At 34.7% G+C, this 27,056-nt stretch overlaps 1 protein-coding gene and 1 long non-coding RNA gene across 3 annotated transcripts in view; both read right to left on the reverse strand.

Moving 5' to 3' along the window:
• ly75 (lymphocyte antigen 75) overlaps positions 1–27,056 on the reverse strand; it is a 42,888-nt gene that overhangs the window by 8,453 nt on the left and 7,379 nt on the right. Inside the window, exons 3-25 of one of the 2 annotated variants that reach the window (XM_039657533.2) lie at positions 25,282–25,455; positions 24,506–24,664; positions 22,669–22,785; positions 15,793–15,927; positions 15,512–15,712; positions 15,256–15,413; positions 15,052–15,159; positions 14,767–14,855; positions 14,298–14,467; positions 12,721–12,932; positions 12,495–12,637; positions 12,303–12,381; positions 12,076–12,147; positions 6,190–6,313; positions 5,879–5,914; positions 5,619–5,788; positions 4,915–4,982; positions 4,727–4,788; positions 3,068–3,204; positions 2,880–2,988; positions 2,624–2,787; positions 989–1,118; positions 680–900 (exon numbers count right to left, since the gene is read on the reverse strand). In XM_039657533.2, coding sequence (XP_039513467.2) covers positions 680–900; positions 989–1,118; positions 2,624–2,787; positions 2,880–2,988; positions 3,068–3,204; positions 4,727–4,788; positions 4,915–4,982; positions 5,619–5,788; positions 5,879–5,914; positions 6,190–6,313; positions 12,076–12,147; positions 12,303–12,381; positions 12,495–12,637; positions 12,721–12,932; positions 14,298–14,467; positions 14,767–14,855; positions 15,052–15,159; positions 15,256–15,413; positions 15,512–15,712; positions 15,793–15,927; positions 22,669–22,785; positions 24,506–24,664; positions 25,282–25,455 — 3,038 coding nt within the window. The remainder of the gene's footprint in view (positions 1–679; positions 901–988; positions 1,119–2,623; positions 2,788–2,879; positions 2,989–3,067; positions 3,205–4,726; positions 4,789–4,914; positions 4,983–5,618; positions 5,789–5,878; positions 5,915–6,189; positions 6,314–12,075; positions 12,148–12,302; positions 12,382–12,494; positions 12,638–12,720; positions 12,933–14,297; positions 14,468–14,766; positions 14,856–15,051; positions 15,160–15,255; positions 15,414–15,511; positions 15,713–15,792; positions 15,928–22,668; positions 22,786–24,505; positions 24,665–25,281; positions 25,456–27,056) is intronic. The other variant, XM_039657534.2, reaches the window with a different exon arrangement.
• LOC148970437 (uncharacterized) lies at positions 16,571–19,339 on the reverse strand. Its single transcript, XR_016148566.1, has 3 exons — positions 18,908–19,339; positions 17,727–17,839; positions 16,571–17,550 (listed from the first exon to the last, which is right to left on the reverse strand). It is a non-coding gene; the product is annotated as an uncharacterized LOC148970437 (long non-coding RNA).

Genomic DNA, 27,056 nt, shown 5'->3' on the forward strand with positions numbered 1-27,056 from the left:
TACACTTTTGGCGCTTGTAAATGTTACACGACAGATCCCAGCGCACGTGAACCGATCATCTCTACTAGATAATGGTAAAAGAACACTGTTGAAAGATAAAGTATGTTACAACTTACCAGAATGTATTCCTCATGCATAATATCCACCAATCATTTTTTTAACTCTTCCCTGAACTGAAATGTAGTATTGGGCTGTACTTTCCACACGAGTGACATCAGATTCAAGTACGTCCACAAGCCGTGGGAGTTATTCATGTATTGCAGTTTGACTTGTGGTTATGTTGCCCGCCCGCATACCACTTCCCATGGCCGAAACTGGTATTATGACGCCTGGTGGGCCGGGGCTAGTAAATTAGCATGCTAATTCAGGTTAATATCTCTGCAGCACTATAACTTGTCATTTTTTTAATGGTCCAAATGATTTCTGAAGGATCATGTGACACTGAAGACTGGAGTAATGGCTGCTGAAAATTCAGCTTTGCCATCAAAATAATAAATTACATTGTAAAATATAAAGAAATAGTTATTTTAAATTGTAATAATATTTCAAGATATAACTGCATTTTCGATCAACTAAATGTAACCTTGCTGAGAAGAGACTTCTTTCAAAAACATTCAAAAATCGTACCGACCCCAAAGTTTTGAACGGAAGTGTATGGGAGTGTGTGATTTTCACTCACATCTTCACTTAAGAGTCCAATCCAGAGTGGCTGTCCTCTTCGAGAAACTTGCACTGTAAGCACTGCTTGGACATATGCATTCGGTATGCTGGCCAAGTCCATATCGTTGTTCCGGCACACCAGAAGAGCCTCTGACCATGTTAAATTGTCCTGCTGTACCACCTTAAATGTATGATTATGAACGGTGAAGTTATCCTCAGGTTTAGGTTCCTCCGGTTTATCTGGGGAAATTGTCAGTTGGATGTTAATCAACAGAACGCTATTTAATTTAACATTCAGATGACTGAGACTGTCGCTGGCGGCTCGTACCTGCATAATGCTGGCAGATGCTGAGATTCAGCCGGTCAGAGCAGGAGGTGTAGTCCCAGGTGCCCATCATGTCTGAATGATCATCATTGTACATGTAGGCACAGAGCTCCAGGGAGTCTTGTTCAAACGTCTGCCAAGCAATTCAAGAGGAAAAGGAGAAATTAAGTCAGATTAAATGTATTGTGAGTACTCTATGGCCTCGAAATGTTTTGAAGCAAAATCCTGAATGAAATGTTTGCTTATGATATCAAAAGTAAAGCCAACTGAACACATGACGTGGCATATGGGAGATGAATAAAACAAAATGCGTTCCTCTACTTTTCATATTGCAGTGACTAGTTCACATAAAAATGAAAACTTTTCATTCGCCCATTAAGCAAATAAAGAGATGTTTTGGGGAATGTTCATGATGCTCTTTTCCATACAGTGAAAAGTGAATGGGGACTGAGGCTGTCAGGCTTCAAAAATTACAACAATTTTTCTGTTTTCAAGTTATTGCATGACTTCAGAATACCATTCAAATGTGATGAATCAATATTATGTAGCTTTTACAGTCCCATTCTAAAGACTAGGGACTTTTTTTTATGTTTTTGAAATATAAGTCAAGGCTGCATGTATTTGATCAAAAATACAGTAAAATAGTAAAATTATTACAATTTAAAATAACCATTTTCTATAGTAATATACACTAAAGTGTAATTTATTCCCATGGTAACAAAGCTGAATTTTAGCATCATTCCTTCCCACCATCATTCCTGAATTTTAGCATCATCAGTGTCACATGATCCTTAAGAAATCATTCTAATATGTTGATTTGCTGCTCAAGAAACATTTCTTATTATTATCAATAGGGATGCACCGATATGACAATTTTGGCCGATACCGATAACCGATAATTCTTTATATTTGAAAGCCGATAACCGATATTTTGGCCGATAAATCTAAATCCCAATTTTTAGACAATTTTCGATTTTCCTCATTGAAAGCCAAGATACAAACACAATTATGATGTTCTTATTTTAATGATATGACACACTTGCGCAGCACATTTTGCACTTTAACTGGATTTTCCTTTTTTAAAGTGATTTCAATCATATTTCAAGCAATTCAAAAGCATCACGTTGAACAGTGCACATCTAAAGTGCCTCAGCTGAAAGAAATAATACATAATTCATCGGCTTTTAGATATCGGCTAAATGTTCTTATTGGGCCGATAACGATAACATTAAAAATGATCATATATCGGGCGATACCGATAATGTGGCCGATATATCGTGCATCCCTAATTATCAATGTTGAAAACAGTTGTGCTTCTTAATAATTTGTGGATTGTGTAAAAATAAATAAATTCAGAATTCTTTGATGAATATCATTTTTTAACATTTAAAATAGACATCTTTGTAACATTATAAATGCCTTTAATGTCACTTTTGATCAATATAATGCATCCTTGCTAAAACATTAATTTAATTTTTGGGCAAACTAACCTTTAAAGAAGAAGCTAGGTTTCCATTGTTCCACTATTCTAAACATATTTCCTGTTTTTATAAAATGAGGAAGCCATTTCTTTGGACCAGATCTTTGTGGTCAACAATATAATTTACAGTAAGACTTTCAAAGCAGATGGACACTTGCATTGATGAATATGGGTCGTAACTGGCCATGCAGGAGAGGATTGAAGTTCAGATATTCAACTGGCGAGTTATCCACCCACTGAGTGTCATGCAGGTTGAACTTCAGACCAATCCAGACCTTCTGAGGTTGCCCAGATAACTGCGGTAACATTGTAGTGATGAAGTCTAGACGGAGGCAAGATGGAAAAGTTGTTAAGTGTGTTAAATATATTTAAATATGTTCTCGGTGGATTTTAATGATATAAAACCAAACAAACCCTGTTCAACTTGGTCAGATATAGTGAGCATCGAGCCTTGCAGTCTTTTGCAGAACTCATTGGCATCTTTGAAGTTATGGAAATAAGACTCATACAAAATAAAGTAGCACTGCAACACACATATACAATGATGGCATTAAAAACACACACATCTTCAAATTTCAAGGGATGTGATTGGCATGTCAGACCTTGTCTTTGAAGTGCTGGGAGTTTCCCCCACATGCGGTGCCGGGTGGGTGCGGTTCTGGGCTTCCTTTCTCCGCAGAAGTCACATTCAGGGTCTCGCACACAAACGGCTGTCTTTCATTACAGCTTCTGGTATAACCTTCAGGGGGAAAAAAAAGATTAAAGAGGTTCATCTGAGTTGCTTCATAAATCATAACCGTTGCTTTCAGTTCAGAGAGATATTATTTAAGAAAATTTTCTTATCTTTTACAATTCAGTTTGTCTTTCTAATTCTCTGTTATGAAAGCAATCAAAAAATGCTTTATTGGCTTTTCTTGTACAAAACAGACCATAAAATGATTTAATAGAACTAATAAATAACATTTGGGAGGGGTCATGTAGTATTTCTGAAAGAAAAAGTAGTGTGTCTGAAAGAAAAATAATAATTACTATAAATATTTATTTACACTTAATCAAAGGGACTAACATTGGATTCAAGCTAGACATTGCCGTTATATTATTTCTTGCTCTTCCTGGGAACTCATGACTTTCGTTTTGCTAGCTCTATGCTCTATTGAGCTACAGGAAAATAAATCATTTAAACTCTTATTTATACAATTTATTCAAATATTTATACATAAAATGAGAGCAATTAGCCCAACTCACAGCATTGCTTTGGATGATCAGAAAGATCCGTTGGAAAATATACGCAATACAAGCCGACCAATCAGGTTGTGAACATATGCCATTGTGAATGCTAAGCGGACCAAGACTAAATGTGTTTTCTTTTTCGTCTGGACTAAACAAACCAACACAACCTAAAAACTCTTAATGTTTTATCAAATTTACAATGATATTTACTCAACATTTTTAATTTTTGTATGAGGTCAGTGAAAATGTCACCAAGGCAATAGAGAGCCTAAGTCCCTCCCCTTCCGGTCGACCACCATGGGACCTTATTTTGGGAAAAATATTGTTTGGTTGTCAATGGCGAGAGACAACAAATATTTTGATCTCGTTTGAATTGTGCCCTGAATTACACATATGATGTTTGTCAATTTAAAAGATACATTTTGAAGTAAAGAAAGTCGTAGTTTGATGTGAAACCGTTGAGGTATAAGACTGTGAAAATACGTTAATTACAAAGACTACAAACCCCAAAGGCGCACATTTTCTCTCTTGAGAAATCTTGCTCGTTGTTTCGCTTACCGGGAGATGTAGTTCATTGAGCGATTTTAACATAAAACTAAATGCTACTCTTCTGTTTTATGACAAACGATTTTGCGACATTTTTGACTTTCAGAATTATCTTTTAAATTGACAAACATCATATGTGTAATTCAGGTCACAGTTCAGACGGAATAAAAAGATAAGTTGTCTCTCGCCATTGACTACCATACATATTTTTACCCAAATAAGGTCCCATGAGCCGTAAGCAGAGAGGGGTGGGACTTAGGCTCTCTATTTTAAAAAAAAAAGGAGAAAAAAAAGGAATCACTAGCCTGACCAATCTAGAAGTGATTTATGGGTCTTACGACATTCACAGACATTTACTATTGTGCTATACAACTAGGGAGGACATTTAAATGAGCCATGAGACATCTTCAAATGAAAAACCCATCAAGCTTCTACAAGATAAGATGGTAAAAATTACTTTAGGAATCACAATAAGATTCTCATACCGGGTTCAAGAGACATGGGAGTGAGAGAAGGACATCTGCCCAGGAACGCTGGATGAAAGGGGCTGCAAGCACACACAATAGACACATATAAAAAGACAATAAAGGATACCTTCTAGGTAAAAATAAATAAAAGAGAGGTTCATGCCTGTAATTGTGGTTTAGTTAAGGGATCAACTTAGCCAACTTACATGAAGGGAAGATGAGGACCAGGATAACGCAGGTCTGCCCACCACCTCACAAACTCTTTTCCTGCATGCTACAACAGGTCATGACAATTAAATTCATTACTGGCTGATATGAACAATCACATATTCACTCATATTTAATCCATTACCCAACAGACTTTCTACTTTCTTGTGTTAAAATCTAATCATCTTAAAAAACAGAAACAAACTGATTTGTCTAATTTGATACACTAAGTATATAAAAATGACCCAATTATGTACACTATATAATAATAATAAATGCATCCATAGCTACGTGTTGCTACAGATATGCATTACAGATATATCGTTATTTTTGTTTGTTTTTGCGCACAAAAAGTGTTTTCGTCGTTTGATAAAGTTAAGATTGAGCCACTGAAGTCACTCGGACTATTTTAACGATGTCTTTAATAACTTTTCGAGGCCGGCAAGTTTCAATTCCTCAACTAGTATGAACTAGTATGCAGGAGTGATCCAGCTCTCAGATTTCATCAAAAATATCTTAATTCGTGTTCCGAAGATGAACGAAGGTCTTACGGGGTTGGAACAACATGAGGGAACTACTGACAGAATTTTCATTTTTGGGTGAACTAACCCTTTAATGCAAATGGCTGGAGTGTCCCTTTAAGGGCTCAGTCCAACCCTGAACTGCCCTGTAATTCAAACATCTGTCCTCTCTGGTATTGTACCTGAAAAAGTTGTTCCTGAAGGAGGCGGAGAGCAGAAAAGCTGGTGGGTGTGGCGAGTTTGCTGTTGTTGCTGCTGCAGTATAAAACGGCCTCATCAAACGACAGCTGTGGCTCTGTTACAAACCAGAACTCCTGGCCGTCTATAAACACTGATGTGTTATGGTGCCCATCTGTTAGTAGTGAAACAAAATATGCTACTGATCTCCGCACACACAAAAAAAAAGACAATCCACACCAAAAATTTGAAATAAATGCACTACCTGGGTTGTACCACTCTGGAGTTTTAGGTGTTTGACCTAAAGAATTATGCAAATCACAAAAAAGCTTTTGTTAAAAACTGTTCCAAACCTGTATGCAGATGCCTTTTCCTTAGAACATATCAATTCTGAACGCACTTGTCACACTTTTACAGTATTACAATGAAGGAGACTGAACTTTTCAAACTCATTTCATTGCAAATTTAAATAAAAAATTTGCAAAGCCAATATAGAATCTATGTTAGCAGTATTAACAAAAACTATAATCTACACTTTGCCAGGAAGCGTTCTTAAAAGTGTTGGGTGTTGTTTACCTCGTGGAATCTGACACACCCATTCCAGTTTGGCGTCACAGTGAAAGGTGCTGGGATAAAAAGACCGTGGAAGAATCTTATAATACAGGAGGAGGAGAAACGGCTTGTAGGTTCCTTTCGAAGACTGACAATAAAACACAAAAACAGAATAGTAATAATTATCACCAGCGGTCTTCATTCCATATTTCTAGATTTCTACAGTGTAACATCTACTGTCCAGGTTTTTCTTGTTCTTAATATTATTGGCATTTTGATAACTGATGTGTTTTTGAGTATTTGAATCTTGTTTGATGACAATACATCGATTGATTTATTTCCCATCTCTATCTACTCCCTAATAGATGGGGGAGCCCATATGTAGGTCATGCTGTGACTATTCTAGGTTTCTGATTATTGATTGGCTGTTGTTTGCCAACGCTGAAAGGCTGTTTTGTGTCAATTACTGCCCCCTCCTCAACATTTACACATCCCAATGAAACTAAAACTTCAAACTCACATATTCATTAACTATACCCTGTTTTCATGGCATGTTTGAATTGCATAAGTTACATTATAATGTTATTTTAATGAAAAAAGAATAAAATACCACAGTAAAAAACTGTTATGTAGTTCAATGTAAGTTATATAACCAAAAAATGTGATAACCTTAAGCACTATTTTAGCTTTTACATACAAAAAACATACTTTTAATGCATTGGCTTTCACTACATTTTACTTAAATAGTTATGTTTCTTATTACTTTTTGTGATCAGTTATACAATTTAGTGTTTTATGTAATATTTTAGGTTGTTTATTGGTAACACTTTACAATAAGGTCCCATTAGTTAATGCAAGTTAACTAACATTAACAATGGACAATACATTTGCCACAGTATTTATTCATCTTTGTTAATAAAAATACAAGTGTTAATTGTTAGCTCATGCTACAACTGGTCCATTAAATAATATTAATATAAAACTTTTGATTTTATAATGTACTGTACAACCCAAATTTCAGAAAAGTTTTTTTTAAAACGCAGAGAAATGCAAGGATCTGTGATTTGTTAATTCTCTTGAACTCTTATTTAACTGACGAAAGTACAAAAATAATAGTATTTTGGAAATATAAACAAATCTAGATTATGATGGCTGCAACACACTCCAAAAATGCAAAATTACGGAAGCCCTGAACCGCAAGGTGAGAAAAAAAAGAAAGAAATCTCGTTATTTCGACTTAATAAGTCGTCATTTCGACATAATATCTTGTTATTAAGACATATCTGGTTGTTATGACTTAATAACTCATTATTACGACTTATCTCGTTATTAACGACATAATATCTTGTTATTACGATATAATATCTTGTTATAACAACATAATATCTCGTTATAACAGCATCGTTATTTCGACATATTATCTCATTATTTTGACATAAGTCGTTATTATGAGATATTATGTTGTAATAGCAACTTATTATATCGTAATAACGACATATGTCGTAATAACAAGATATTATGTCGTTATAACAAGATATTATGTCGTAATAACGACTTAAGTCAAAATAACGAGATATGTCGTAATAATGAGATATTATGTCAAAATAACGAAATATGTCGAAATAACGAGATAAGTTTTCTTTCTTTTTTTTCTCACTTTGCGGTTGAGGGTTTCCGTACAAAATAAAGGCAAACTAAAAGTGAAAAGATTACAGAATATCAAGTTATATTATAGAATATCCAAGTTTTGAAACAGTCCACAATTAACGGTAATAGGTTAAATTATAGTGATTGGGTATAAAAGGAACATCCACCAAAACTCTTCATTAGAGAATTGTCAAACAATTCAAAAAGCACATTTCTATATGCAAGAAAGCTAAGTATTTAGGTCTTTCACCATCTAGCATGCATAATTATGTGAAAGATTCAGGGAATCCAGAGAATCTCAGTCTGTATAAGGCAAGAAACCTCTGTTGAATGTGTGTGACCTTCAAGTCCTCAAAAACACCGCATGAGAAACCATCATACTTTGGTGTTAAACAATAGTCACATGGGCTCGGGAATACTTTGGAAAACCGTTGTCACTTAACACATCTCCTTCTGCATCAAGAAATGCAACTTGATACTCTGTTATACAAGGAGAAATCTATACCATACAGAGATACCACTATACAATACAGAGAGTTCTCAGGGCCTCAGGGCTCATCTCAGATGGTCTAAAGAGGAAATGTGTGCTGTGGTCAGATGAGTCCACGTTTCAGCTTTTTTTAGGGGAAAAAACAGAAATTGATTTATCAGTCCCAAATACGAAAGGGACCATCCAGACTTTCATCAGCGACAGGTGCAAAAGCAAACATCTGTCATGTGTGGGGGGGCAAACGGTATGGGTGTGAAGGCACCATTACAATCTCCAATTCATTCATTGTGGGAAGGTGTCGCCATCTTGGAAGGATACACTATCCTTTGCCTTTGTCATGGTTACTTCGACAATGAGAACAAAAAAAAATAGCGAAAGAGAGAGAGAGCAGCTTGAAATTTGTTTGCATTTTTGCGATAAGGCACAGTTTCTTGGGAATAAATGAAGAAGGGGGAAGCAAAAGGAAAGAGGCTCTATCGGGAGAGACTAAATAACAACACCAAGCAGCGTTATTTAGAGAAACTACTTGACATCAACAACATGGACCCGTACGACCTGCTACAGAATGGACGAAAGACCCAAAGCACTCCCTCCTTTCACATACCCTGACATGGTCAATTATCTGAAATATGGTATCAGTGCTTACACAATGCAAGAGTTCAGAACCTTTAAGTCATTAAAAGCTTATGAACAATTCTGCTGTGGCTGGGTGCAAGACTTAGAAACTCCCAAACCTGTAACGTTAAACTGCGAGAGTTCAGTCTTACTTGATGTTTCAGGCCTCATTCATATGTGGGAATAAATATGATATGAATCAGATACATGCATTTGCACCTTAAGCGGACAGATCGGACATTTCCTTTTCAATGCGAGTCGTACGTCATTAAAAAGGGTCTTTTTACAGTTTTTTCTCCAATTGCTAACACACAATTTTGCAAACTACATGTAGTCTGATTTTATCAAAATACTTAACACAATTCACAAAACCACACACCCAAACTGCAAAATACCTCATATATCCTGCAAAATGAAGCACTGCAACCGAAACTACACATAGCATTATCAAAATCAAACTTTTGCATGAAATGGCACACATTTTTGCCTAAACAACTACACACTGTTGGGCATAATGAAAAGCACTCATATCTTTAGTATGCTTTGCCATAATATGAAATAATATGTATCAGATTGTTCACATGCACAGAAATATTTGCAGACACACACATGCTGTTGAAACTTCATTTTACAGTAATGTATTTTTTTCACTACAGTAAACAAGTCAGTGCAACATATGCACAGCAGAAATATTTACATGGGACTGAAAAACAAAAATCTCTTACAAAAAACAGTAAACTGAAAAAGAAAATATATTACAGTAAAAAAAGTAATTTTTTTGAGTTTTTATAGTGCTTACATCCTGATTAACCATTGAGGTGTTTGGCCAGGTGGCACATGTAATTGGCCAATTAGCTCATGTAGTGTCATTTTGAATGGTAGTGTTTTGAAATGGCAAACATGTGACTTTATGTCAGATTGTTGTCTTATGCAGAGAACCGTGTTCAGTGCATTTAAAAAGTGGCATTTTGAAATGCAAAATGTGTGTAAAGCAGAAAATGTGTTTAGACTTTTGGAAACTTGAGAAGAAATTTTGCTCTCTGTGTGTCCGTTTAAATAATTGTGCTGTGCATGTCATTTTAGTGTGTTAGCAATTGGAAAAAAAACTGTAAAACAATTCGCAGTACAGATATATCTATAACAAATTAAACAACTCTAGTTGAATAACAGAGTATTCATTTCGTTCGTCTGTGTTAAATAAAATGTTAACTGTGCTGAAATGTGTTGCTTTTAAAATCATGCTCCCTGTTGCTGGATTTCAGTTTATTGACAAGCAGTTTATCTAAATAAAGCTGGCTAGCATTGCTATTTAGTCTCTCCTGATAGAGAACCCCTTTCATTTCTCTTCCATCTTCTCTATATCTTCCAAAGAAACTGCGGCGTATCGCTAAAATGTAAATACCAACCTGCACTGTCTCTCTTTCGCTATTTCTGGCATGTTTAGTCGCGCCTCTGTGAAGTTCTGAAGGCGTTGCCCCTGGCAACCATCGTGGCCGACCGGATCAAATCGAATCAAATCAAATCAAATTTGGGACCAAATCAACCCAAATCGGAACGTGACTCCTCACTCTCAAATGGGATTGTATAGAGACATAAACTGTCATCAAGATGACATCTTTCATGGGAAGCAAAATAATGGCAGGCTTCATTCTAGTGGTCGAGCGGTTTCTTAGACACTCTAATACACCATAGAGTCCATGTGTCTGACTAACAGTCCAGATCTGTCTCCAACTGAAACTGCAAGGCCAATCATGAAAAGGAGAATCAGGCAACGACGACCACAGACTGTTAAGCAGCTGTTTTGTATCAGGCAAGATTGGACAAAAACTCAAACCGTAACAATTAATATCGAAAAATTCGAAAAAAGTATTTTTAGTTAACTTTAAATGGTAACTAAACCCCTGGTCAGAGCCTGACTCCGCCCACTGGCAATATTTGAAAAATGCTGAAAAAGTGGGCCGACCCCAGCGGAGATAGAGGGGACCTAAAAGATGCTAAAACACTCTATCCTGGTCGTTTTCAATACTCGCAATTCCAACTCCTGACTCGCTACAGTGGTTTTGACGAAACAAGCTGGTTTTTATACTGCCAAGGGCGTAGCTCGTACAAAGAGCATGGTGAGCTCAACGTGCGTAAAGAACCGCTAACATCCAATAGGAAAATTTAACTGCAGTAGCCACCATTCAACCTGAAGACGTTTATACACCATATATTGTAGAAATAAAACACTTTATACACAAATGTCAAAAAAGTTACTCGAATCAATGACTGGTATTAATAAAGATCCATTCTAACAGATCATTGACTACAAAAGTTGTTTTAGTGTTTAGTTACTCTTTAATTAACTTTTGTCTCACAGACCGAACTTTGGGTTAAGATGCGACATGCTAACATCACTGCTTAAGGACTGCTACACTACAAACCTTAAATTAATTCTTCTCCCCAAAAGAACTCAAGCTTACTTATTTTATTTATTAGATAAATCTAATACATTGGCGAGCCACCCAAACCACTGCCTGGCCAAATAAAGCAAAATCTAACAGTATCCTCAATTCCCAAAATATTTAAAAAGGGTAATTAAAAGGAAAAAAGATGTGAAACAGTACTTTTTTGGAGTGTGTTGGGGCCATCAAAATCAAAATTTGTATGTATTTACAAAATACACCGAAGTCTGTAAGTGAAAATCTTTTCTTTGTACTTTTGTCAGGTAAATTAGGTTTAAATCACAGATTCTTTATTTTATCGCATTTTACAAAATGTCCCAATGTTTTTGTGGAAATGGGGTTGCATTAGTAAATTGTGTTGAAAATTAAATGAACCTTGACTAAGATTTTCAATGTTAGTTAAATAATACAACTAACTAATGCAACCTTATAGTTAATTGTTACTTCATTGTAATGAATCTAGAAAAATGAATCCGTATCAAATAAAACTATCATATTTATTAAGACATTGTAATATTAAATTTGAAATATTACAATTATTTGAAATATCAAAGAGTACAGCCACCCAAATATCTCTTATGGTCAAGTAACTAAAGATTTTAACTTGTAATTATGTATTGTATTAGCATGGTAATTATGAGGCCAGAATGGCATTTCTTGTGTGTGTTTTTTAGCTAATATTGCATTATAATGAGGTCATGCAATTTACCACACCTTAAAGGCAACACATTCCCTGTTATAGGCATCATCTTCGTTGAACTCCTCAGGAAAGATCATCATGGAGACCTGTTAACCAAGACACAGAAACAAACTACTACACCTAACACATTTCACACATTAGTTTTACTACACAAACTATTAAAGGAGCAAATGATGGCTCTGATTCACAACTTAATTATATGTTTATTTTGTTCTGGAAACATCACATGTCAATCACTCACCGGACGCCCATCACTCCACTCCCAGTTGTTGTTATTTGGATTTCGACGATTTAGTCCCACCCAAAAAAAACGATTATCACTGTAAAGGCAAACAAACAGTACAAATACTAATCAATGCATTTAACAGTATTTGGTTTGTGTGTGGGTATGATAAAGGAATTTATGGGGGAAAAAAAACTATGTGATCTGTACCTGATAGAGTCTCTCAGGATGAAATGTAACGCTTGCATATCTTTCGGCTCAGCAAAGCTGGGCAGATGACCTCCTAGTGCCTCACAGAAACGCTCCGCCTCTTCCCACGAGCGCTTCCGGCTCAAACGCTCTTCGTGAAACACCTGTAGGCCCGGAAAACACATTCAAAAAGATGTTAGATCTACTAGAAAATGTCTTCATTGTCTTGATGAATACACCTACACACCTTGTAACAGTAGTTTAGGCCTTCCCTTGAGACCCATCCTGGCGCGCAGGAAGCATTGGGGTTGGGCACAATTGGATCTGGGGTGGGTTGGATTGGCATGGATTGTATGGGTTTCTTACAGATATTACCAGCTTTGAAAGAAGTGCAGTTTTTGACAGCCCACTGGCCCAAAGGATTCCCAGTAGACATCACTACACAGCCACCGGCGAAAGCTGGAACACATATTCACATTCAAACTCAATGCAAAATCAAAATGTATGATATTTAAAAACTTAGGATATTGTGTTCCCCCAAAATATATATTGATTATCAAGGCAAAATTTCGTTAATTTTCTAAATTGGAAACTTTCCATGGGAATTAACGGGAATATATGGGAATTAACTGAACGTGTAAAATTACAGGTTAACAAGGAACTTAAAGCTACACTGTGTGATTTTTACCCCATCTAGCGGTGAAAAGGTATATGATCATCCAGTGAATATTAATTTCTATTCCTCTCAATTCCGATTTCGTTTTAACTCCTACGGTGGCCTATGTAGTCCAAGATTAACATGGCTTCCAGTTCGACCTCGTCCATGAGTGTTAACTCAAACGTAAACGCGAAAGGCGAAGCTTGAATTAACGGCTATGTCCCTCTTTGGCTAATGTACTTTCAAGATGGAGGGTCAACATGGCGACCGTCATTAGAACCCCTTACCCGTATGTATTTTCAATGGCATATCATACACTCACGAGAATACTTTATTACTTGAACGAAGTAAATGTACATTAATGAGCACATATATTTTTGAAAGAACCAAGTGTTTTTAGCTAAGTTTTTAACAGCTCATTTGCATTTAAAAGGACACACACAAAAAAACTGAGCGTTTTCCCTCACACCCAAAAAGGGGCAACTTTGACAAGCTATAATAATAATAATATTTTGGGAAAAACGGGTGGGGCCGTTTTCCCCCACTCTACCCTATATCCCAATGAAAAATAAGATGCACAGTCAACATTAACACATTAATGGATGCATTTATTAAAGACTGCATGCATATTGCACACATTTCACCATATTCATGTTGTTTCCACACATGACAGATCAAAGATTAGTAATTCTGAATGGATCAGTGTACTGTAATATTCAAGGCTATTGGTTTAGGTTTCGTTTTTCGGCATCTCTGTGGGTTCTGTAACTTGACTTGTCTAAAATGTGAACAAGCTCTTTGCTGTTGCACTGTACACATACTATACACAGTTAATTCTTTTTTAATACATGCTTCAGTGTGCATACATTTATGAAATATAAGGACTCCTTACGTCATTTGGTTGTTTGGTGTCCTTTTAGAGTCTCAAGTTATCCTTTTTTAGAACGACACCTAAATCTACCTTTAGAAAAGCTTGCAGACAATACAGTTTTGTGAGAGTCACGATTCAATCTGATGGTTTACTTTGCTGGATATAGCAATTGATGACATCACGATAAGCGTGTGATTAATCACGAGTAACAAAATTGTCCATTAATGGCCCTAAATATGCTAAAAATGTTAAAAAAAATTGTAAATGTAACAGCCAAATCCATAATATGCACTACCTGGTTCTAGCCATTTCCAATTGGTGTAGGTGACCTGATCAGCTCTCCCATCCTGACTGATCCACTGGTACTCCCTGGACCCTTTAGTGTCCTGAAGGCCCGTCCAGAAATTCAAAACCCCAGAGCTGATATGCTCTTTCAGAAGACTGTTAATGAAGGCCTGTTCAAACCTAGATAAGTGGATTAAACATCTTCATGTTACTAGAAAATGTGAAACATAAGCATGAGTTCTCCTATTATGTAATTAAGGGTTCACTATTATTATTGATCATACTTGGGTATGGTTAGAGATTTGAACAAAAGTGTTCAATCATTCATTTCTAGAGACCAGAATATGATTTTTCTTTCACTTAGAGAAGAAAGCAACTATCTACTGTGGCAACAAAAACCTCAATATATATCTATATATAATTTACAAACTTTTATCCTAGATGCGATTAATCGATTAAGCAAATTACTCAACAGTTACCTGTTATTAATGGTGATGTGGCAGCTGTTTTTGAAGAACATAGGCTCAGTGTCTACTTTATAGCAAGCATTGCTATGTCTCTTCCAGTTCTAGAGAGTAGAATAAAAAAAAACAGATGTCTGCTTATACAGTAATATCTGAATCAGATTCACATGTGGAATCTAAATGGATGGCAATAACAACAACATGAATCACAAACATGATTGATGCATTTCCCCTGGAGTTACAGTGAATTGTTCAATAGTGGTCCTCTCTGTCATGTGTCAGTCAGTAATGGTCACTCACCCCGTCTGGAGGGCAGCCTTCCTCTGGGGCGCTCGCATTCACATCCCCCTTTAACTTACACATGTAAGCTTTTGACTTTTTACAGTCAGACACAGACCATGTGTGATGCTACAAACATGCATAGAGAAATCAGAGAACAGCGCTACTGTATTGTTCATGTGAGACCGGTTAATCAAAATCTCACTTTATGAAACACACACGCACCTCTCCAGCATAGTACACGCAGTTGATGGTATTTGGTAGAAGTGGTGGAGGTTGAGCTCTGGCCCAGTATGTGAAAGACACTGGTACTTCATCGACCCATTCGAAGACTGAGGTGCTTCCATTACCCAAAAGACCAATCCATACATCGGTCTTCAGATCTGTCACACAGTTTATAATGTCAATTGGACAGATATTAAAAAAAAAGAGTTGTTGTTGAACATGTTGTTGATACCTAATGTGTATAAGACGTGTTTACCTGCGTGAAAGTATGTGTGTAGCATTTCTATTTCTTCTAAACTCTGAATGCTGGCAAGCTGAGATCTCTCCATCTTACACACGTCCTGAGCTTCATGCTGGGACAGTCTTGACTCCGTTGCACTGTGGAGTTTATAACAGAATCCTTTCCACCCGATCCAACCATCTTTACACAACGTGGGCTTATAGACCTCCCTGACTGCTGAAACGAGAGGAAGGGAGACTGTGCAGAGAAAGAGAGAAAGAAAAGAAGAAAACAGTACAGAGAGAACAGTCTCTGACCTGTAGTCGCATTGTCTTTGTGATTCTTCATGCAGATGAATGGAAGCCGATGTTCACACGTCTCTGCGCCAAAAGTCAGCGGCTCCTTCAGAACCCCACAGTCCTCATCCGACAAAAGTGATCTTATTGGGATGCCTAACATATGGCAAATGTCATACAAAAATTCCAATTCAAGCAACCATAAAATACTTGTATTCATATAAAATGTGTGTGTGTGTGTGTGTGTGTGTGTGTGTGTTTGCGTATTTGTATGTATACCCAGGTGAAAAGGAAATGTATTTAAATTGTACTTATTTTGATATACTTAATGTATTTTAAGTGCACCGTATTAAATATGTATTAAATGTGCTAAATTGAAACAACTTCAAGTATATTAAGTGTATTTTAATATGTATTTAAGTTCAATTTTAAGGTAATAGTAATATATTTTATTATATTAAATTGTGCTAAAATGGAACCATTTTAAGTACATTTAATGTAATATAATAGCACTTATTTAAAGTGTATTTTAATACACTTTAAATCGACTTTAGAAATACATCATTAGTATATTTTAGCTTCACATTAATGCGTTCTAAGTATATTTTAAATATAATTTCAGCTTATTAATAATGTATTTGTAGAACACTATAGGACCCACTATTAACATATTAAAAATATATTTTTTCCAAAAACCATTTAATATAAAAATAATATATTTTAATGTATTAAAAATACAGTTAAACATTTTAATTCAACAAAACCCAGTAAAAAAATATTTCTACAAAACACACAAACACTCTTTGAAAGATAAACTTTAATGCACTACATCAGTAAAGCATTATGAAAACTAAACAAAATACATTAACATAAAATACAATGATTTGCAGAGGTATTAAACAGAACAAAAAATAAATAAATAAATAAACTAACTGAAAGGAGTAGTTCACTTTTTAAAAAAAAAACTTTTGCTGATAATTTACTCACCCCCATGTCTTCCAAGATGTCCATGTCTTTCTTTCTTCAGTCGAAAAGGAATTAAGGTTTTTGATGAAAACATTCCAGGATTTTTCTCCATATAATGGACTTCACTGGGAACAAAACGGTTCAAGGTCCAATGGCTAACAGTCAATTTGTCGTGAAAGCATGAGAATTGCTCAATTGCGAGAGTCTCGTGCTGAATGCTTGAGAGTTGGCAGCCCTTACAAATCTTTTTTCAAGTCAATTCATTCATTTCGTTCGTTGAATGAACCTAATGACTCAGAAAAAGATTTGTTAATTTTGATGAACGAGTTTGAATAGGAGAGTTATGAACATGCATAACAGAACAGAGCATGGCGACCATTTGAGCTTATAAAACTTAAACGTTGTTTTTTTTTTTTTTAAATGAGCGATCGTTTCGCTTGATAAGACCCTTATTCATCGTCTGGAATCGTTTAAAGCCCTTTGAACAGTTTGCACAGAAACTGCCTTTTGGACCTTGAACCGTTTGGTTCCCAATGAAGTCCATATGGAGAAAATCCTGAAATGTTTTCATCAAAAACCTTAATTTCTTTTCAACTGAAGAAAGAATGACATGGATATCTTGGCATGGGGGTGGGTAAGTTATCAGCAAAAGTTTTTTTTTTTTTTTTTTAAGTGAACTAATCCTTTAAGTCAAACAAAGTGAAATACAATAGCAAAAAGTAAAGTGGCCAAGTCGTGAGTAAAAAGAGAAGTTCGTGACTTGTTCAGTCTGCCATAGACTCTTTTGGGGACATCAGAACCACCGAGGGAAATCTGGAAAGAATAAAAAAAAACAAGCATTAGTATAAACTTGTTCATTTATAATTCTAATAAAAAGCTGTCACTTTGTTACTTAATTCAGAACACTTATTGAAGTGTTAATGCACAAAAAGTCAGATATAATTATTATAACAAATAGGATTTTTCTTTATCATAAAGAATTTTCTAACCATTTCTGAGGTTTCAGGAAGACACAGCTCAGATGATCTTGGGCTTGAGCGGAATGAACCTCGTTTCAAGGACTCCAGGGCCTCTTTGAGAGATTCTAATATCCCTGGAAGCTCTACAAGAAAAAATAAAGTTGCATGTTATACAAAGTTATGGCAGAACAAACACTAGTTTGTGTTCTTCATATATAATTTGTATTTTGTTTAAATGGTAAAACATATTTAATGAACCATTACTGTAACTTCCACCCTATTATTAAAGTAATTATTCATTATTAATAAAGACAGAACATTCTATTGAAAGTTACAAGTTGGTGACAGCTGATAACGACTTGATTAAATGTAAAAAAGCTGAATACCACACATAAAATCATATAAATCAGTCCCTCGAGAAAAACACGATTATGCGATTGCATAATTCAATGCATAATCAGGCAAAATACATATTCATGCGGGGGACGCAATTTTTCAAATAAGTGTTAATATATATAGGACACTTAGCTACTTAGCTGCTACATGACACACTATTGACTGTTTTTGTTGTTTTTCACCAACAAAAAGTTACAAATCAAGAGGATCAACTACTACTTACTCAACTTGACCTCATCTACTCACGGTTAGGTTTAATATAAAAAAATGTCTTTGCAATGTGCAAATTCCTTGGTTAGGCTAAATATTAAATATAAAAACTCTCATTTCATTATTTAACATCGTTTTAATTTCTCAGTGCAAGATATTTAATAATTGGTTTTATGAAAGCTTATAGTTGGTGATTACAACTTAATTTATTTATCGAATTGACATGAAAACTGACAGCCTACTAATAGTTAATTAGATTTTACTATGAATTAAATATCACAAATGTGAAAGTTTTATTAGAGCTTAAAATATATTATAATATTTAAAACACAAGAAGTTACTTAGGGACAATCAAGCCTGTCGTGTAATCACCATAACCTTTTTTCTGAAAACACAGTGTGCAATGTTTTTATAGTTGTATTATGTCACTGTCTAGATCTATAACAATTAAGTTGATAGACGTCAATGGATTAACTCGCTTTAGTGTCAAATCAACAGAAACGCCAGTAATCCACACAACATCGTCATCAACTTCTGAAAATATTTTCTAAACTCAAAGTGAGAATAAAGCCAATTACACTAATCACTTAAACTAATAAACTTACCACCAAGAAGTAAGATCTTTTCTGGCAGTATCTTGCTCTGTCCATGTCGTGGCGGCGCACATCTGCGTTGTCCTCTTCACTGCTAAATTGTTCGCGGGAGCTGACGACCTGGTAATCTGCTCGTGTGTTCTCTCAATATTAGATCGGTGCTATCCACATTCACTAGGTCCGAGTCAGTGAAATAAAAAAGCAAAATTTGGAAAATACATGATTTCTGTTGAAATATCCGAAGCTATAATGGAATACCACAGACGGTCAGTATCCGTTGTCCGCGCCCCGCCCAACATGCAAGTTCAAATGGCAGTGTGTGATTGGACAATTGCCGGCAAGCTTGTTTTGAAAAGATTGGCTCTGATTGGTCCAAATGAATGCAACTGGAAATATTAACTAACATCCACAAAAAAGAAACAACTCTGTTAATATAAACATAACATGCTTTATAACAAGTTTTTTTATTCATTTTGGCTAAACAAATGTAAGAGTCAAGCTTTAAGAAATTAATTTTGTTTTTCTAGTATGTACACCTGATCTTTTATGTTGATGTGTGCAAGTACTGGTATTCACTTGTTTTGTGGAAAAGACTATTTGATTAATTAATGCAGAAGTATAGAAGTGCATTACTTGTTAGTCAAATTTTAGTGCTTTTCATAATTATAACAAATTAATTTAAAAAAGTTAAACCTAAAACACATAAAGTGTGAAATACATATGCATTGAGTTAAGTGTTAGTAGTATTACAAAAAGTGTGTTTGTTTTTGGTATATTTCTTAAAAGCTTAACTGAGCACATATTTATAATTAAAGTGCTACTTCTAGTCTTTGTAGAAATATACAATTAATTTCGATACATGTTTAATTGCCTTCATGTTAGGAAGGGAATTAAAGGGACTTAAATTTTTAAACTTGAAGTGAACACAAAAATACTTTAATTTAGCAACAAGTATGCTTTCTGTAAATACACTAAAATTTCACTAAAACTATGTTTGTTTTTAGCATATTTCTAAAAGTGTAATTAAGTGTATATTTATTATCATTGTGTTTCTAGTAAAACATTTTTAAATATAATTAAAATATGTTTGTATTTAGCATATTTCTTAAAAATGTAATTAAATACCAATGTACTTCTAGTACACTTTTTAGAAACATATTTAAAGCATGATTGTCATTAGCATATTTATTAAAAATATAATTAAGCACACATTTATTACCAATGTACTAATAATATACTTTTTTAGAAATACATTAAAAGTATGCTTTTCTATAGTGTATTTCTTAAAAGTGTATTTAAACATATATTTATTACCAATGTACTTCTAATATACTTTTTAGAAATACATTTAAAGTATAATTATCATTAGCATATTTATTAAAAATATAATAAAGCATACATTTATTACCAATATATTACTAATATACTTTTTATAAATACATTAAAAGTATGCTTTTCTATAGTATATTTCTTAAAAGTGTAATTAAATATATATTTATTACCAATGTACTTCTAGTATACTTTTTAGAAATATACTAAAATGCAATAAAATACATTTTTAGTACACTTTAAATAAGCATGTTGTAAATACAAATGTATTATAAACACACTATTTGTATTTCAAATATATTTTTAATACATTTAATACAACGTCTTTTTCACCTGGGTATATATATATATATATATATATATATATATATATATATATATAATTTAAAGGGGTGATGAACTGAGAAATCAAATTTTCCTTGAGCTTTTGACATCTAAGAGGTCATCATATTATAAGAATATCCTGTAAATTTCAGAACTGAAAACGTCCTTGTTAGTCCAATAAAAGCTTTTATTGACACCAGCCTCAGCAGCAAATGACTCGTTTTTCAAAGTGGTGAACTTTGACGTCAAAGAGGATAAAACACCACCCCCGCCTACTTCAACACGGCCGGTTTAGCCCCGCCCACCGATTCGCGCATTACACGCATAGCGAAATAACATAGGTTCCTACCTCGTGATGGGTGAAACATTGTCCGTCTGTTCGCTTCATTTCACTGAGGATTGTTTTGCAAACAAGACTGGATTTGCAGACCGATTAAGAGTAAAGAATGGTGCTGTGCCGTCTATATTGGATCTGACAGGAATTGTGCAACACACAGACTCTGGGTCGAATCATTCCGGTAGCCATTTTACAACAATGGACGTTTTCAGAACAATTTCCCCCAAGTGCATTGACGGGTGAATTGAAACTCATTATAATATGCAAAACTGTTATCCATTCACAGCAGTGGGCGTTTACTTCCAAGTCTTCAGTGCGAGACGCCCATAAAAACCAAGCGTTTTTCAGGTAGGTTCAAAACTTGGGTACAAAATAGCCTATTACTTATTCATTTTGATGTTTTTGAATGCAAAAACAAAGCGAACGTTAGAAGTTGACCTCAGACAACAAAATAATAAAATTATTAATAATAAAAAGCCAGTTCATGACCCCTTTAAAAATAAAAATGTTTATTTTATGGCGAAAAAGTACTATTTAGTATTATTCCTAAATTTAATATCCCCCTAAATACATTATTTTTTTATTAAATATGTCAATGACGTTTTATTTATTTATATATTAGTTTATTTAGCAGGGCCAGTGCACATTAATAAACAATACTGTAAATGCAACAGAATTAGCCAAATAATCAATTACAATAGTTTACTTAATCTTAAAAGTCAATTTAATTGTCAGATTTTTTTTTATGATAGGGTAAGGTTAGTTTAGGATGTAAAATATCACATGTTGCAATTCTCCAAAAATCAATAGTATTTATGAAAACATTAACTTTCAGACGTGTATGTACTAAAGTTGTTATTTTACAAGATGGCCCAAGCATATATTTTCAGTCAATAAATTTAAAAGTAAAAGTTTTTCAAAAACATAGAATTATACTTTTTTACAATTTTTTTAATCTGAAAGAATAATGCTTGCGTTTAATAATATTACAATACAGGTTTAAAAAGGTCTCAACTGCATTGAGAACTGAAATGACAATTTGGTGTCTATCATTTTAGTGACAATTAACATAAAAAAAAAAAACTTTTAATGCCATTCAAATCTAGTTATCTAGATTAAGATTGCATTATTGCAGTAACATCTCCAATAATTTATGCAAATAATTGTCATAAAAAGTGTTTATAGACAGTTCATTACATTGAAAACACACACATGGGGTGAAGAGAGATAGAACAAGCACATCATACAGTTGACCGTCAGTCAAACACAATGCTGTCATCACTGTCCTCAGAGACAGAGACTGATTCTGCCTGTGTTTACAGCATAAAGACGCCATTCAACTCATTAGCTTGTTATTCAGCAAAACAAATCTCATTGTATGCCCATACACACTGCCACATTAACAGTGATAGAAGTGTCTTTGTCAGTGTGAACGGCAGACTCGTGTTAAGATAAGATGGAGAATAGATCCTCTGTGATCTGCTAAACCTAAATCATTGTGAAACTGAATAACAGACACACATTAAATATAATGTAGATGTACTGTAAGGCCAAACAGAAGGTGAATTGTTAGATGAGAGAGAAATGAGAAGTGAGAGAAATGTTAGATGTATTACTGTATGTCAGTCATTTCACCTCTCCTAGAAGTTTGCCAGAACAACACAGGGGTTGAGTAAATGATGACATCATTTTATTTTTGGTTGACATATCTCTTTAAACCATAGAATAAAAAGCAATAATTTACAATAATATTAGTTATTATATACTGTGTGCTTGAAATCACCTGTTTCCCAAGGGGCAAAAGAAAAAGCTGATCCATCTGACCACTGCCAACCCTGCATCCAGTCCAGATGGTTTAAGCCAATCCACAGCTTGCTTGGCAAGTCTTTCCGATCTTTAACTGCAGGGAGAGAGATAGAGAATGAACAATAAATAAAGCATGGATACAAACTTCGAGATCAGTGTTTTGCACCACCAAATGGAATTGCAAAAATAACTAGATCCTGACAAACTTTGTTGACTTGGTTGCTAAAATATTCAAGGTTGTTGCTAGTGTGTTGCTAGCCAGTTACTAGGGTGTTCTATTTGGCTGCTATAGACCCTTTTTCAGTTGGTAAACATGGTGACATTTTTTGTGGGCGGAGCTTAGGTGGAGGCAGAACGATACCTCTGGCCGGTAGTTAGAAAGTATTGTTAGCTTGTTTTTTTAACAACGACTTGGGAAAATCAGATTTTATCTTAATTTGTAAGGTCACTCAGTATCCAGGACCGCGATTGTTATTTCCAAAAGTTATCTTTAACGGACGGAACCAGATTGGCTGACCCGTAGCCGCCTACACGCTCACTCAATGCATGGACGATCTGAGGATTGACGTTACGTTACGTTACCTCGGTTGAGTGGCCTGACTTCTACACCTACCTTATAGAGAAACCGATCGTAAAGAGAAACTGAGGGCATATAAATCTTTAGATGCCTATAACTATGTGCTGAATGGTCCTGTACAAGACTTGTGTGTATGATCTGCAGTTCTGCCGAGCCAGTGCCGAGACGACCACAATGTAAAGAGTGACATTACGGTGCGATTTTAATGATGTGAATATTTTCTAGAAATAAAAACACAGCATATTAATTTTTCATCAATTCTGGCACCAAACAACACACCAAGATGACATTTAATAATAGTAACAATAATTTAAGCTCCTTATTATGTAGCCGAATCTGTGCTGGTTTGTGTTGGCCGCCTCCAGTTTTCACTTTGTTTTGCCTCCAGCTAGCGCCGTAACGTAACTGTGACGTCGGCGAAAAAGGAGTCTATACTGTTGATAGGGTGTTTTGGTAACTAGGGTGTTGCAGTGAGGTTACTAGGGTTTTATAGGTGGTTGCTACAGTGTTTCTATGGTTTTCTGGATAGTGTTCTGGGTGGTTGTACTATATAGAGTAAAAGTACTATATATATACAGCAGTGTTGTAGTCGAGACCACCTCACTCGAGGCTGAGTCGACACCGAGACCAGAGAGAGTTGAGTCCGAGTCGAGTCCGAGACCAGAGACGGTCGAGTCTGAGTCGAGACCGAGACAAGTGAGGGTTGATTACCTAATTTACTTTTATTTACTTAGAGAAATCCTTTTTTTTTTTTTTTTTTTTTACTGAATTTACTTAGAGTTTAAAAAATATGATCAGTTTAGGGTAAAAAGGCCACATAGTAGGTGGTGTTAAAAGTAATTTTATTACAATTTGTCATGCGCAGTTGCGCACTAGAAAATCACCAATCACTGGGCGTGTCAATCAATTTAAAGAAATATTTTATTAACATACATTAATAATCATGAAAAATATTTTTAATTGAACTCGAGTGGACTCGGGAATAATTCCGAGTCCTAAAAAAAACATTTTTCAAGTACGAGTCAATTCCGAGTCCAAATGGACACGAGTCCATGACAAGACCAAGACCATTAAAATATGGTCTCGAGACCGAGTCCGAGACGAGTCCGAGTCTCGAGTACTACAACACTGATATACAGTATATATATTAGAATACTATAGCTGCAGATTAGAGTTTCAGAAATAGAGCTGGTGAAAAAAAACATGAAAGCAAGTGAAAATGAGATTTGAGTCTTACAGAACTCAAGCTCTTCAGGGCTAGACACACTAAGCAGATCACCATCTTGACTCCGACAGGCATCCCGTGCCTCGTGCCAGGACACCACCGCTGTGGACACCACCTGATAGCAGCGCCCTTTCACTGGGCCTTCTTCCCATAAAGTGGAACATCCTTCCACTAAATAAAAGAAAACAGGTGTGGGGTTAGTTCAAATTCTTTCACTGTTCAGACCTCCATCTGTCTGTCTCACATTTGTGATTCTCTCATTCTGTCTCTGACTTCAACTCTGCAATCGTTTTCCGTATTTTTTTCAGAAATTATTGGAAGCCACAATAGAGGAATGTGCAACAAACAGGAGTTATACTGTATTTAAAGTGGTTTTGCAAGAACAGAACAGTGTAAGTGCAGCTTAAACCAGCATGGGTTCCACTTAAAACCACATTAAGTAGGTCAGCATGGTGTTTGTGGGAAAACGGTTAACAAAAGTAGTTAATTTAGGGTAATGTATTTGTTTGTTTATCTCCACACATTGTTTTTTTTTATTTTTTTTTATTAAGAAATGAATAAATGAAAAACAGCTTCCAATTACAAAAAGTCTATCCCTTTATTATACCAATGTTATGATACAACATCAGTTGTAATTGCATTGGAATGAATAAATAAAAGTTTCCAATAGTCAGTAGTTTAATGTCACATTGTTTTGTAAAATGAGTCACATGTTTAAATGCACTTTTTTCTCCTTTTCAGCTGCTCTCTGGAAATCCCCCAGAAGCTGTGGTGGATGTAAACTTTACCGTATTTCAGACAAGTTCCCCACTTTTTCTCTAGATCATAGTTTGCTGTAGTAGAGCACCAGTCCAGCGTTCTGTCGCCAGTGCCAGGCAGGCAGCTGTGGTGCCAGGTCCCATTGTAGAGAAAGGGGAACTCACAGGGTGCCCCGTTAGAATTCCCCCCGCTTGTGTGCATTCCTGAGAGACAGAAGAAAAGGAACTTATAATGTTTGTGGGTTTTATTCTCAAAAGAATAAATGACTCATACATAAAAGGAAATGTTCCTCAGGGTAGAAACATGGGGTAAATTTAGTTTTAGAGTGACGCAAACAGACCACGAAATATATGACAAAATTAAAGGATAACAAGTTAAAGGATCCAAAATAAAGAAAAAGAAAAATTGTTTAAAAATCTAGTTTGAGTCTTTTCCCCCAAAACATATAAATTATATAAAATTACATAAAAATAAACAATATAAAATTCAAATAATCTATTGTTTAAAAAAAATGAAGTAAAATTAACTTTCATAAAAATTAAAGTAATAATAATAATCATCATAAAATATATATATATATATATATATATATATATATATATATATTAGGGCTGTTAATTGATTAATTGCGATTAATCGCATCCAAAATAAAAGTTTGTGTTAACATAATATGTGTGGGTGCACTGTGTATAATTATTTTAGGTATATAAATACACACACATGCTTTAAGAAATATTTTCATGTATATACTGTATATAGATTTATATATAATTTATATTATATATAAATATTTTATATATATATAAAAATAATATGTTTTTCTTAAATAAACATGCATGTGTGTGTGTGTGTGTGTGCGTGTATTTATATATATACAAAATAATTATACACAGTGCACCCACATACAGTATATTATGTAAACACAAACTTTTATTTTGGATGCAATTAATCACGATTAATCGTTTGACAGCCCTAATATATATTAATTTAAATAATTATTTTATTAATTTACTACTTTAATTTTGTATATAAAATTCAATACATTTATTTTAATTAAAATTATATAACATAAATTAAAATAACCCCACCATTAAAATATTTAGGATCAGTAAGATTTTTGTTTTAAGAAATTAATAGTTTTATTCAGCAAGGATGTATTAAATTTATCGAAAGCGAGAGTAAATATGTTTATAATGTTACATAAGATTTGTTTCAAATAAATCCTGAAATCCCTAAAATTCCACAAAAATATTAAGCAGCTGTGTTACACTGCTAATAATAACAAATGTTTCTTAAGCACTAAATCAGCATATTAGAATGATTTCTGAAGGATCATGTGACACTGAAGACTGGCGTAATGAGTCACCTGCATCACAGAAATAGACTACATTTTATGTAATATTCACAATATTACTGTTTTTACTGTATTTTGTATAAATGCAACCTTGGTGAGCATAAGAAACTTAAATGGTAGTGAGAAAAAAAAAAACACTTGAATGGTGTTGAATTGAACAGGAACATATTTAAAAGATAAAAATAGAAACGTATTTAGCAGACTTGACAACCACATTCTGCAGCTGTGACATCAAATTCTCTCTCTCTTTTTTTTCTCTCGAAATGTTTACTATGTGAGAATGTGCAGATTTGCTGGGCACATGGCAACAAAAGTTAGTCAAAAGAAAAACAGAAAGTAACTCCGTCCAGACGAGTCGTTATTAACTTGTATACTGCCAGATATTAAGCAATCGCTGTGCACATAAAACTGTACGAGCAGGTGGAGTTTCCCATGAACTCCACTCCTGTA

This window comes from Pimephales promelas, chromosome 21 (genome assembly GCF_988280905.1).
Source record: "Pimephales promelas chromosome 21, fPimPro1.hap1.1, whole genome shotgun sequence".
NCBI lineage: Eukaryota > Metazoa > Chordata > Actinopteri > Cypriniformes > Leuciscidae > Pimephales > Pimephales promelas.